Source organism: Bos indicus, chromosome 5 (assembly GCF_029378745.1).
Source record: "Bos indicus isolate NIAB-ARS_2022 breed Sahiwal x Tharparkar chromosome 5, NIAB-ARS_B.indTharparkar_mat_pri_1.0, whole genome shotgun sequence".
Lineage (NCBI taxonomy): Eukaryota > Metazoa > Chordata > Mammalia > Artiodactyla > Bovidae > Bos > Bos indicus.
Genome location: NC_091764.1, coordinates 5,707,982 through 5,722,296, shown reverse-complemented (window position 1 = coordinate 5,722,296; position 14,315 = coordinate 5,707,982). Strand labels below are relative to the sequence as shown.

Below are 14,315 nucleotides of genomic sequence, written 5' to 3'. Positions count from 1 at the left end.
TGTCGATCCCAAATTTGCTAACTCTCCTTTCCCCTCATGCTTTCCTTCCTCTCTGACAACCATAAGTTCATTCTCTGTGAGTCTGTTCTGTGAATAAGTTCATTTGTATCATTTCTTTTTAGATTTTACTATAAGGGATGTCATACAATATTTCCTCTTCTATTTTACTTACTTCACCCAGTATATCAATCTCTAGGTCCATTCGTTACAGCAGGAAATTCTAACCTGGATTTTGGATGTGTTGTACAAACTGCCTGAGTGAATGTTTTTTGGGTTTTAGAGGGATTCATAAGTTCAGTAATTTTTTGAGGGGCTCATAAACTAGGTGTGTATATTCTTTTTTTTTTTTTAATCTATGTCGCATAGTGGATCATATGAATTATACTTCAGGAAAGCTGTTATTTTAAGAATCCCCCTCCCCTCTTCATAAAATACTATGTACTTATTTAATGTAATTTCAAATTCCAAATTAAATATTGAGAGTAAAAAAAAAATAATGCTGTAGGATACCATTCTTTTTCCAGAAAGAGATATGGTCCCCTCTTTTACTGTAATAATAATAGACACAGGTGAGATATGCAGTTGACCCTTGAATAAGGAGCTAATCAGTGTATAACTTTATACATAGTGTATAACAGTATATAAAGAGTCGCCCTTTGTATCTGATTCCTCCATCTCCATGGATTCAACCAGCCACATACTGTATAGTACTGTAGTATTCACTACTGAAAAATGTCTGCATATAAGTGATTCAAACCTGTGTTCAAGGGTCAACTGTACATACTTTATTTGTGTTTATTCACTGATTTTGGCAAGCCTTGTGGCCTGTGGGATCTTAGTTCCCTGACCAGGAATCAAACCTGTGTCCCCTGCAGTGGAAGCTCAGAGTCCTAACCACTGGACTGCCAGGGAATTCCTTCAGTTCATATTTTAAAAAATAATTCAGGTTATCAGGATAGTCAGTTCATGACTTTTTAACTGTATGAGATTGTTTCACACCTGAGATACCAGCACTGACAAGCTCAGTGCTAAGGTGTGATTACAATGAAAGATTTAGGATTTGTGATACAATTTACATTTTCTTACAGTTTAAATTTGCTACCTGGTTAAATTTGCTCTTTTGAAATGCTTAATGGTCATGAGGTCTATATTTGAATGTACCTTTTGCTTCAAATAGGAAACCTGTCATTCACTAAAGGCTTCCCAGGTGGCTTAGTGGTAAAGAATCTGCCTGCCCATTCAGGAAACCCAGGTTCGATCCCTGAGCTGGGAAGATCCCCAGAGGAGGAAATGACAACCCATTCCAGTATTTTTGCCAGGAGAGTCCGTCCTACAGGCAGAGGAGCCTGGCAGGCTGCAGTCCATGGGGTCACAAAGAATTGGACATGAATGAGCATGCATGTTGCTAACTATGAGTGTCATTCACTAACTTTTATGCATCAATTTCAATATGACAAAAGTGACTTGTGTTTTACTGTGATGCTGTATAATTGGTATTTTCTAACCTTTCAGCTTGCCTAGGGTAGTTAAAAGACGGGTGAATGCTCTCAAAAACCTTCAAGTTAAATGTGCACAGATAGAAGCCAAATTCTATGAGGAAGTTCATGATCTTGAAAGAAAGTATGCTGTTCTTTATCAGCCTCTGTTTGATAAGGTAATGTTTTCTAATACTTTATCTAAAGTTCAAGTAGATAATAAAGCTTTGAAAATATAAACAAACTTTTGTTAGACCTCTCAGCAAAATGGTTATTAAAGATATTTGGGGAAATTATCAATAATAACAATTCAGCTTGTAGTATGAAGTCATTAAATCTATGAGTGTTAATGAGACACAATTTTTAGCTTGGATGCCAGAGTTTTTATGCAATTTTTTTTAATCGTTTCAGCGATTTGAGATCATTAATGCCATTTATGAACCTACAGAAGAAGAGTGTGAATGGAAACCAGATGAGGAAGATGAAATTTCGGTTGGTATTATTATCTTTAGTATGTTTTTATACTTTGGGAATATTTCTTTTATTGTGAGATGGATATGAGTGCAGATGAGCCACTGTTAGCCTGGCACTGTCTATACCCAAATTTACTTTTTCCTTGTATTTTTATAGTACTTAAAGTTTATAGATTTATATAAACTTTTACTTTGAACTTCCTGATGACATACAAAAGGATTCTTCCCATTTTTTGAGTGGAGGTGAAGGCTTCTAAGTGTCCTGCCCACCTTTATAGATGGCAGGGCTGTGACACAGATCCAGTGCCCTGTTAGGTGATCTCATTTCTCCAGTGTTCATATTTTAACCTTGATTAAGAGAATATATTTTAATTAAGAAAACCAGTGAGTGAGGCAATAAACAAGGTTTATGTTTCTTTTGCTTTTTCTCTTTACTGTGCTTAATTCTTTTTATTCCATGAAGCTAAAATTTTTTTCTCTACATCTCATGGGTCCTAGTAGCTTTCTTTTGGGAGGGATATGGTATAGTGAATATTTATAGAAGTAAAGGTTTGCTGTGGGTACAGCATTGTTTACACAATTAGACTAGAATTTCTTTGGCTGAATGTTAGAATTAGTTGATGGTTTGTTGGGTCCTGAATGTAAAACATTTTATCAAGATGTCTAATCTAGGTATCCAGCATTCATTAATGCTGTCTTTTATTAAGGAGGAGCTAAAAGAAAAGGCCAAGGTTGAAGATGAGAAAAAGGATGAAGAAAAAGAAGATCCCAAGGGAATTCCTGAGTTTTGGTTGACCGTTTTTAAGAATGTTGACTTGCTCAGTGATATGGTTCAGGTAATTTTATTCATAAAACACCAGTTTACGTCAAAGAGTAAACCTGTGGAATTTAAATGACTGTGATGACTGGTTTCTGTATTGTTGACTTTTATAGAATGATTGCCTTTGAGGGGAAAAGAGTGCTCCAAGGCTTATGGGAATCTTAGTTCCCTGATGAGGGATCAAACCTTGGCCCTTGACAGTGGAAGCATAGAAGCCTAACCACTGGACTGCAAGGGAATGCCCATGATGGCTTTCTTTTGAAAGAGCTGTTATTGGTAGGAGGGGAATTGCAGCTTTGATTAATGTAATCAAATAAATTCATTTCCAAAAATTAAATAATGAAACAGTTTCTTACATAATTGCTCATTTCACTGTAATTCTCACATAGCCCTGTGCCTCTTGGTTTTAGATGGCAGAGTATGGAGGTTATGGTGGGTTGTTTGATTGTCTGACCAGAGAGACTTTTTTCACTCTGAAACTATTCCAAGGAATATTTGCATTGTCAAAGAACACTGTAAACATACGTGTGTGTGTGTGTGTGTGTGTGTGTGTGCGCGCGCATGCGCGTGCGTGTGCATGCCCAGTTATATTTGAGTCTTTGGGACCCCATAGCCCACCAGGTTCCTCTGTCCATGGAATTTTCCAGGCAAGAATACTGGAGTGGGTTACCTTTCCCAGCTCCAGGGAGTTCTTCCTGATCCAGGGCTTGAACCTTAGTCTTGTGTCTCCTACATTGATAAGCAAGTTCTTTACTTACCTATTTTAATAATTGTCCTTTTCTCTGGGAAACCAATATAGATGTCACCTTCGGGAAACTTTGCTTCTCCTAATCTGAATCATTTCTTGGGCCACTTTCATCTGCATTATTACTACCTTATGTTGTGATTGTTAATATCATGAAAAAGAAACCATCTCAAAACAATGACAGCTTATTGCATTTCTGTTTTTTAGCAAAGTAGTAAAGGAACAAGAAGCAGCTGGAAATGGTAACAATTATGATCAGAAAACATTTTTAAACATTTTTAAACAGTATAAGGCATAAAACCTGGAGAGTAAATTTTAAGGTTCATAATTATACATAAAACTTCAATAAAATGTCTCGGTTGGTTAAATGCATATCGTCCAATAGAAGAACTCTAGTCTTAAAATGCCATTTAGATACTCGTTTTGATCTTTTTTTTTTTTTTTTTAATTTAAAGGAACATGATGAGCCTATTCTGAAGCACTTGAAAGATATTAAAGTGAAGTTCTCAGATGCTGGTCAGCCTATGGTAAAAGAATCTTGAAATATTTCCAGTTTTGTAGCATTAGATGTTTACATAGTAGATCAATGGAACTTTCTAAAGAAAGGTGACATTCAACAATTAGACAAGGGAGTGAGAAGAAATTGAAAATGATATTTGGTACTTTGAATTGTTAGTCGGAATTAAAGTTTGCATGTTGATAGTTGTGATGCTGTATTTATTCCTTTTCCTCCCTCTGATAGTAAAAATCATCCATTTTTGATACTGAATTTAAAATGTATTAAAAATAACAGCAAAGTGAATAAGAAAATGCTTATTCTGTATGAAAAAACATGTGTCTAGAAAGTAAATAGAACAGAAGGTGTTAGAGGGTTCTTACTTCTTCATTATGGAAGATGAGCCAACAGCTTTTCCCTGAAACCATCAGGATTAGATGGAAAGCATGGGCAGAGTTTCTGTGAGCTGTAGCACATGCAACATGTTCTATTACGTGTGCTAAGGTTGGGCCTTTGCTCTGTCAGTCTAAGATTGAAAGTCCTCTCTGGGGAGATGGCGGGAAGAAGGGAGAGACTGTTCAGCTGTACCTAACCTATTTCATAAACATGTTACTAAACAGTGTAAGCTGAACTAAGTTTTGCTCAGTTTATTTGGTGCCATACATTGCTTTTAAGGTAATTTGGGATTTACGACTTTTTCCCAGAATAGGACTTTGTCACTTAAAATTTTGTTTATAGAAATCATACATTAAGCTTTATTTACTAAAGCATTGAAATTTTATCATGGAAAAATTTAATTTAATGTTTTTTTTGTTTTTTTTTTTAAGAGTTTTGTCTTAGAATTTCACTTTGAACCCAATGAATATTTCACAAATGAAGTGTTGACAAAGACATATAGGATGAGGTCAGAACCAGATGATTCTGATCCCTTTTCTTTTGATGGACCAGAAATTATGGGTTGTACAGGGTGAGTTTCATTTTAGTACTTTAATAGAATGCTATATCTATTTTTATTTTACTTACGATATGTGATATTATTTTCTAGTGTGTCCGCTTGGTACACACATACATACATAGTTTATCTCCAAATATTTCAGTAAGATGTTTTCTGAGAAGAGCTTAACCATTTTTGCACGATTTTCCATGGACCATAATAGATATTTTTCCAAAGGAGTACACATTTGAATGTATTATATTGTGAGTTTGTGGTAATTATAAATACACTTATTGAAAAAATTTGTTTAGAAATAAAAATTTTCTCTCTATACTGCTACAGAAAGCAGCACAAATTTCCCCCTCTAAAATTGGAAAATAAAACATTTACTTAGAAAAATGTCAGCTTTCCAGCAATTGAAAGTAAATGCGTTAATTGTGATAGACATTCTTTTCCCTTTGTTTTGGAAGGTGCCAGATAGATTGGAAAAAAGGGAAGAATGTCACTTTGAAAACGATTAAGAAGAAGCAGAAACACAAGGGACGTGGGACAGTTCGTACTGTGACCAAAACAGTTTCTAATGACTCTTTCTTTAATTTTTTTGCCCCTCCTGAAGGTAAATAGCATTTTGCTTTGAGTATTTATGGTTGTTTTATTATGAGCTCTGTTTAACTTTTTACTCATTTGGATTTCTTTTCTCAATTTTGCAGTTCCTGAGAGTGGAGATCTGGTAAGCTGAATTGTTTATTTGTTGAATTGTTTACTGTATATAAAATTAAAGGACTGTATATATAAAATTAAAAGACTGGTTCTCAAATGTGAGGAGTGGGGAAGTGGCCACTAGTATTTTGTACTGAGGCTTTCTAATGCAGAGAAGAGGACCTTTACACATCTGAAAAATTACTCCTTTGAAAATGCTTTTGCTGCTTCCACTGAGAAATGGTGGGAGGCTAAAGATTTTCTTTTCTTTTGAGACTTGCAAGTACTGACGTGAGGGATTCAAGTTTTCAAACTATTAAGTTTTCTTCCTTATGGAAAATGGAGTGTATTAAGTCATTTATACTGTTTAGAAAACACTAATCACATTCTGCTTAGATTTTTTTTCTGTAGTTATTATTCCAGTAGAAATGTGGTTATTTTATATATGTTGATCATATAGCTGAAATGTGCTTGGCATGCAGCCTGGAATGAGGAACAGCCTTTAAGAAATCTGTATATGCAGTGTAGGCTAGACATGTTTTGAATTTGGCTTAAGTTTATTACCAAGTATTGATGGTAACAAAAGACAGTCTTGAGTAGTTACGGATAGAACATCTCTGTCTGCGATTAGAAGTTTTCCTTCAAAGTCTTCTCCCCTAACCCTTCAGTGTTTTGTTGTTGTTACTAGATGAGATTGTGTTGATGGATCGAAAATAAACATTCAGGATTTCACAGAATATTTACTCATTGTTTAGTATCACAGAATTGGAACTTTAGTCTTGTGGAATAATTTTAATTGTGAATAATGTCAGCAGCATTTCTATGCTGTACTTTGCCATTAAGTAGTAATCCGAGACTGACTTAGTCTTTATCAAGTAGGACTTCATGACATTTGGCACTGCCCAGCTGCTTGGATAAGTCTCCTTCAGGAAGTATGAAGTGATCCTCTCCGGTCTATATTATGTGCCATATACATAATTTTATTTATAAGAGCCTGAGATCCTTCCTTTTATTCCATTCGGTGTTTTCAGTAATATCTTTAAAAGAAAATTGCAGGCATATAGCAAAGTTGCTATTGTAACTTTTAAACTAGAGGAAACTAAGCAATGATCAGTAGGCACACTGACCTAACATTCTCTTTTTATTAAAAACCTGTAAACCTAAGGCACATGTAGAAGACTATTTGACCATGCACACATGAGCTACTTTTAAATGTTGGAAGTTGAGAGTTTCTATGAATGATTTAAACTGAGCAGTCCCACATATGCCAAATTTAGTAAGTTATTACATTTTGTGGTTCTGTTTTTCCTTAACAGGATGATGATTCTGAAGCTATCCTCGCTGCAGACTTTGAAATTGGTCACTTTTTACGTGAGCGTATAATCCCAAGATCAGTGTTATACTTTACTGGAGAAGCTATTGAAGACGATGACGATGATGTGAGTGAATCTGAATCCTGCAGTGAATCCTTTGGTGAGGGTGTGGTAGTCAGAACTGGGGAGAGGTTTAATGAATAGATGGAGCTGTTAAAAAGCAAGACAGAATAATTCAAAATTAGGCTGATTACTTACATCCTTTTTGGTAACCTCTTTGGATTGTTTTAAACAGATTCTCTTAGAATCTGTGTGTTTGGTATATTGTAGTTTTATTTTCCTACTATTAGGAAGGCTACTTTGAAATAGTAAAACCTCAGTATGTTGGGTTAGTGTTGTAAATCCATTACATGGTTTTGACCAAACAAATCATAACCTTGGACATTTTTGAATTCTGATAAAAATCTTTATTAGAAAGCATGGAATTTTTATTTATAGAAATACAAAGTTACAACTTAAGGTAAAAATAGGTTGTTCTCCAATATTTTGGACATCTTTCTTGTTAAGTGGCAATCATTCCAGTAGGCTTTAGGTCCTTTTACAGACAAGTAATATTTACAGTCATAGTTACCTGCTCACAGTTTACCCATGATTATCCTGTGTTCTTGATTTTTATTTTTTAAGTTGTCAAATTTAGATCATGGCACTGAGCTGGGTGACTCATGTAGCTATTGTCCTTGTTTTAATCAGTTGCCAAACGGAAGTATTTTTTCCTTTTTTTAGACATTAGTGGATACGGTGGTGGATATTAAGTAAATGCTACATTCAGATGTTAGCTTCATTCAAACGTCATCTTTTTTTCCCTTTTTTAGTATGATGAAGAAGGTGAAGAAGCGGATGAGGTAATGTTTACCAAATGAGCAAATAATTCTCTGTTTAACACATTGAGAAGCAATTGAGTGACTTATGTATTCCATTGGTATATTCATTATTCCATGATACGGGATAAAAACGTTTTTTTTGGAAAAACGTGGTTTTAGAATTCTACATCCAAGCAATGTATGTATGAGGTTTCAATAAATAAACTGCAAAACTCAGAACACTTTTTTTATTTCAAATAATTCTGTTCTGCTGCAGGGTTATCAGCTCTTTGAAGAAGTCAAAAGCTGCAGTAAACTTTTTCAACGTTGGCTGCAGTAAATCTTTTCAATAAAACCTGTCTGGATGTCTCAAGTTGTGTTGGGAAATTTTTCATATTAGAAGCTTTCAAATTAAATTGCATTGTCACCAAACTCTGTAATCATGAAAAATCTGTTGACTTATAGAGTAACTTGTATTAAGTTCTCCCTACATTATGAGCCATTCCTTCCTCCTGTGTACCTACTTCATGGATGCGTTTTGAACTTTAATATAGGAAGGGGAAGAAGAAGGAGATGAGGAAAATGATCCAGACTATGACCCAAAGGTGAGCAAAATTAGTGCTGTTTTCTGTTAAATTTAAGGCAGGCTAAATATGAATTGATGTTTCTGAATATAAAGTTTATTTTTGCCCATTAAAGCCTTTAATAAATCCTCACTGGCATTTCAACAGTACGTGTAATTTCAATGTACCTTTCCTAAGAAACTTTGATTTTTGGTTCTGACCTTACGGTTTTCATAGTTTCAGCCTAAATACCCCTAGGATTCTATTTTAATGGTGCCTTATCTTGGGCATTTTTAAGCATTCAAAATTACTTATGCTGGTGTTGTTTAGGATGTTTTCTCTTCTAAGGAAAGCTTGTAAACAGTTTTAAATCATCTGAATGCAGAAGTGCACAGAAACAGGAGAGCAGCGCTCTTAGGTTCTCCCAGTCGCCTCTTCTCCATACCCTAGTCTAGTCTTCCTGTTCCTAGGAAGGTGTCATATCAGGGTCAGGAAAGGACTTTATCCCCTACAAAATGCTGGGTGTTACCAGGATTCACTTGAAACTTCCAGGTTCTCTTTAATGCGTTTATTCATTTGCTTATGCTGTAAAATACCCAGAAGATGCTTTAACCTAGTCATCAGGTAAGAGAGGGTAGTTAAAAAATCAAATATTCTGACACGTCTGTATTGGTCTTAACAGCTAAATATGAATGAAATTAGTATTTTTGAAAGGCAGAAACAATTGGTAATATGACTTAAGATAATTTGGTTATTTTAAGATTATACTTTAATGTGTTTCACTTTATGGCGTTCATTCTACAGTGTAAAATCAGGACTTTGTTTTAGCATTTTTGTGACTAATATTTGAGTAATTTGCTATAATTACTATGCCATTTTTTAAAAATTTGGCAAAAATTTTGACAACATTGAGATAATGTGGTAATTAAAATAATTATTATTATTGAAAAAATTAACTGAAGCGGATAGAAAAAGATAGATTGACTGTTGTTTTCCTTTAACAGAAGGATCAAAACCCAGCAGAGTGCAAGCAGCAGTGAAGCAGGATGTATGAGGCCTGAGGATAACCTGCACTGTAATAGCCTAAACACAGCTATTATTTACTTACAGCCTTATGTTTTTGTATTTTCTTGGTAGACTCAGAAGTTTTTTTTAAAGGAAAGGAACTGATATTTTAAAGACCAAATTTGTTCTAATTAGCATTTTAACTAGTTTTTCTGCCAGCTGCATCGAGTGCACAGAATCTCTCACGCATGTTTGTCCGTTGCTATATAGTTTGGTTCTTCTTGGAGTATTTTTATCATGTAACTGTTAGATTAAAGCTATGAAAATGAACAGAACTGTGAAATGAACCAGATTTTTTTGTCTTGCTAAGTTTTTTCCTGAAGAACCAAAGTATTTTTTCAGCTGGTTGAATGGGTTTAAGTTTGCTTGCAAGAGCTGTGCCTTTCATTACTTTGTTACAGAAATACAATGACTTGCATTAAGACAATTCATCGTTCAAAAAGCAAAACTTGTCAAGACAAGTATATGGTTAAGAATTTCCAGTAAGCCTACACCTGATAACTTAGATTAACAGGTTTTTGTATGTCAGGTGACACCATTTACTATAAGAAAAGCTTATTAACTAATAGTATGGTTATTGGTTATCTTAGGGAGGTGAATAAAACCTAGTATTTTCAGAAGTTATGCCTCATTATTTTTATTTTAATTGTACTTTTAAAATTTAACCTCCATTAATTAAGCATCTTTTCTTTGTGGTAGGATCTACCTTCTGCTTCCATGGAAAGGATGAATTTACATCATTTGACAAGCCTATTTCAAGTTTTTTGTTGTTTGTTTGTTTGCTCATTTTTGTTTTTGCATCCTAAAATAAAAATGTCATATAATTTTAGTTCTCAAAAGATAATGTCTTAATTTTGTACTAAGTCAGATAGAAGCAGAGTCCCAGCTCAGATTATGTACCCAGTTTACCATATTACTGAGGAAAAGGGTGCCGAATTTGGAAGAGGTACTACTACATCTACTAATAAGAAAGTATTAAAAGAAAAAAAGACAAAAAAGTCTTAAATGATTTAATGGTTTTCATAGAAAAAGTGAAAGGTTAAATTTCATTTCCTTTGGTCATAACTAGACTGAAGGCCCCAAGCCTCTACAGTTAATTCCAATTCTTAGTGCTTAAAGTGTGTCATTTACTTACCTTGCCTTTTGCTTTACTGTGTATTAAAATGGGTAGTACTGTTGACTTAACTACCTCACAGATGTGTTAAGGCATATTAAGTTAAAAATTTTATGAAATATTTCTAAGTTGCATTAAAAGCTCAAAACTTTTGACCTGTTGTACCACAAGTATATGATACTCAGCATCTTAATTATACCAAGGCTAGATACGAATAGTTAACTGGTAAACCAAGTTTAAGAACCTTTATTCTGGATCCAGTCAGGCAACACTTGTAGATCTTTGTGTGGCTCCTGTTTCAACAGAAGTAGGTAATGAGCAGCTGTTTCAAGGGGTCCTAGCATTTTTTCCAGCTACTTTAATTTTTGACTATATTGTAGTTAATACTATAGATGTCATGGGACTAAAGTGGAAATAAGACCATTGTTAGAGGGGGAAAATGCCATTAAATTAGGGACTGTAGAGCCACATTTAAAATACCTCAGGCTAAATACTGTTAATTTTGGGGATGAATATTAAAGGTTTGACAGAGTGGACTAATTGGGTTGTAATTACAGGAAAGCCTAGAATTCCTGGTTTTAATAAAATTACATTGGGCTCATTTTTAGAGGTGATAAAGCGTCTGTTTTAAAAATTTAGTATTAAGGTCTTAGAATATAAACACATTTTGTTATTTGTATAGTACTATCCATTCCTCCTGAACTTTTAATTAACTACTGGAAATCCTTAACCAATTGCAGTAGTTTATAAAAAAATGCCATGAAAACACCTTCTGTTTGTCCTCTTTATTTTCAAAATGATTTTGCTTGTTTTAATTAGACATTCTGCACTGATTTTTTTTTTTTTTTGGTACCCATAGCTCATCTGAATACAGCCTTTTCTGAACTAAAAAATTTTAATCTGAAGATAGAATCCCATTTTTAATGAACTTAAAAGTAGCAGCAAAACCATTCCTTTAGGAAATAGCTGTTGCCAAAGTGAAGAGATAGATAACTATTTCTTGTTATATATCAAGGGGGGGAATACGGTCTGCAGAGGAGTTTTTTTTTTTTTTTTTTTTTTAATAAAGTTGGAGATTCAAGGGATATCAGTGTTCATCAGTGCCATTTCTCCAGTTTCAAAATGGTTTTATTCCATTTTAGAAATTTGACATGTAATTTGAAATCCTTAATAAAATTTGCATTTAATTTTATAAAATGTACTGGTGATATTTTGGGTCGTTTTTGAAAAAGAATGAGTATATATACTTCTTTTTTTAAGAAGAGTGGAGATATTTTGAGTAGGCTATTCTGTGCTTAGGCCATGATGGCCTGTAAAATTTGTAATTTTAAGAGCAACTTCCTAAGCCCTGCTAAGTGGAGTTTGTCACTGGAAGACTAGAACGGAAGGAATTTCATGTTCTGCAGATTATGCTCTCAGTTACTACAGATGTTTTTGAGGCCCTTTGAATTCTATCTTTACATTTTCAATTTATAGTTTTCTGTAGTCCAGGCTGTGACCAAAAAGTTCTCTCATTTCTTTCTAGAAATGGTAAAATCCCATACGAATACCTCCAAAGTAATACACTTAAGATTTTTTTCTGTCTTTATGGTTACTCAAATATGGTAATAAGCAGAGAACAACAGTTCCATAAATTGATTAGCTTTGGGTTTAACACGGCTCTCTGAAAGTTACCTAGTTCACTGAAGCCGTAGTAATATTTATGTGACGTAAAAATGTCTTCGTGTGAAATTGGCTTACATAGCAGTACTTTTAAAAAATGGGATTCTACCTCATTCCTTTATAACACATTTAATAGCGACACACAAACCTTAAAAGGACATGTTAGACTTGATAGAAATACTTTAATAATTCTGTGAACAGGTTAATGGTATTGGTTGGTAGATGATGAGGTCTTTAACTGAATTAACTTTATATTACTGCTGCTTGTAAAACATATGAATTTGTGGGTTATCTTGAGTCGTAGGCCATTCCCATCACTGAATAATAAAACTTTTGAATTATTGTTTGTGAAACCTCATCGTACCATGCAGAAATACTAAAATGATTCAGATATTCTTTGAATGCTTGGTTTTAGGGCTTGGTTTAGAATTTGAGTCCTATTTTTAATGAGTTAGTCTTATAAAAAATTTTAGCCTTTATATTTTTGACTAAGTCAAGCCAAATGTTGTTTTAAATGTACAGAATTAATGGATAGTATAGAACAAGCATACATTTCTTTATAAGAACCTTAGGAAAAAGAAATCACATGCTAATGTAGTTTTTAATCTTCTGCACTGTATATATAATTGTGAACTGGATTTTGTTTTGAAAATACATGTTTATAATTTAGGTAGTTTGCTACTTAAAGCACTAAGTCTCTAATAGCTGAAAAGTAAATGTAAATGATAATGGTGAAATTAACATAGATATATATATAGTGGTGATTTTATATACTAGTTTAAAAATACAGATGCTAAAAATTTAACTTGGAGGAAAAGCCAAGTTCTTGGACTAATTAAGGTTTGCTTACTGACTTCAGAGAAATGGGAACATCTTTGTTGGGATGTGGAATTACTTTTAAGGATAAATGTTTATTAGAAAAATTGATGTATTCAGTTAATTATATTTTCAAAAATACAATATAAGCTGTATCTTTTGTTTCTTCAATTTGACATTATACTGTACTTTGTTTCTCAGCTTTTTAAAAATTTGAGGTATTGACGAGTTTTCTTAAGTGCGAAATAAATGAGAAATGGAGCTTAACAACTTAGCAACAATAAATTGCCAGCAGGAAATAAGTTGGTAATCATATTGCTTAATTTTCATATTGAAAAATGAGAGTTTTCGCTTTTGTAGAGTTTTATGACTTTGAAACTCAGCACCTCTAGCGTCCCACCTACCTGGCCTTGAGCAGGTGCGTTGGCCTTGAGCAGGTGCGTTAGCCTTGAGCGCTGCTTTCTCCGCACTCTGCGGGCTTGCCGCCGCCTCTGTCTCTTGCATCCTGTGAACTGTCTGCTGCTCACGGGTCATACCCAGCGGTGGGCTTGCGGAAGGTCCACTGCTGCTTTTGTTCCACTTCTGCCACCTTGGTTCTTCAGAAAGGCTGTTTTTAAATTTAAAAAGCAAGTAACTGGGTATAAGTGTTGAAAAATGCCAGAGGTGGACAGATCTCATATCAAGAATTAGTGGTATTAATACTCATGTTTTTTTAATTAATGAACTTCAGGTAATTGTGGTTTAGAAACTTACGGAGTGGTCATGTCTGCTAAAATACTCAAATCTTGTGCTTTTAGCTGGGAGTACAAATTTGTGTAGCAAGGGGTGGAGGATAGAGCAACTGAAGGTGAGCATGGACTCATGAAGTTCTTGAAGTAGGACTGCCCACAGCAGCTGAAAGGCAGTAAGAGTGGGAGACTTGCGGGGACCGAGCCATGGGAGGCTCCAAGTGAGGATGAGGATGACTTCAAGACTTGCTGTCAGCTGTTTGTAAAGAACATTGGGGCTGGCTAGAGGCTAGGACTAAAGTTAGAGTAGTGTGTCAAAGTAAAGGAAGAGTAGATTCAAGGCTATCTGCAATAGATCTCCTTAAATTTCCAGGTTGCTTTTTGTGGGGGAGCCCTTATCAATATTGCAACTTTTCTCAACTCTAAAATTATAATCTTTAAAAGAATTCCTACATATTCTTTGACACAAAATCGCCGTTTATTGACTTTCTGCTGCTGCTGCTGCTGCTAAGTCGCTTCAGTCGTGTCCTACTCTGTGCAACCCCATAGACG

General features: G+C 34.5%; 1 protein-coding gene across 3 annotated transcripts in view; it reads left to right on the top strand.

Annotated features, from left to right (window-relative positions):
• The window catches only part of NAP1L1 (nucleosome assembly protein 1 like 1), a 36,065-nt gene extending 25,793 nt beyond the window's left edge, over nt 1-10,272 (top strand). For 2 of the 3 annotated variants that reach the window (XM_019960201.2, XM_019960203.2), the window contains 12 exons: nt 1,513-1,654; nt 1,887-1,967; nt 2,656-2,784; nt 3,969-4,040; nt 4,837-4,976; nt 5,414-5,559; nt 5,654-5,673; nt 6,959-7,081; nt 7,828-7,857; nt 8,370-8,420; nt 9,383-9,453; nt 10,143-10,272. In XM_019960201.2, the coding sequence (XP_019815760.1) occupies nt 1,513-1,654; nt 1,887-1,967; nt 2,656-2,784; nt 3,969-4,040; nt 4,837-4,976; nt 5,414-5,559; nt 5,654-5,673; nt 6,959-7,081; nt 7,828-7,857; nt 8,370-8,420; nt 9,383-9,418 (970 nt within the window). In that variant the 3' untranslated portion in view covers nt 9,419-9,453; nt 10,143-10,272. Of the gene's footprint in view, nt 1-1,512; nt 1,655-1,886; nt 1,968-2,655; nt 2,785-3,968; nt 4,041-4,836; nt 4,977-5,413; nt 5,560-5,653; nt 5,674-6,958; nt 7,082-7,827; nt 7,858-8,092; nt 8,421-9,382; nt 10,064-10,142 lie in introns of those variants that run through there. The other variant, XR_011566508.1, reaches the window with a different exon arrangement.
• The last annotated feature ends 4,043 nt before the right edge of the window (nt 10,273-14,315 follow it).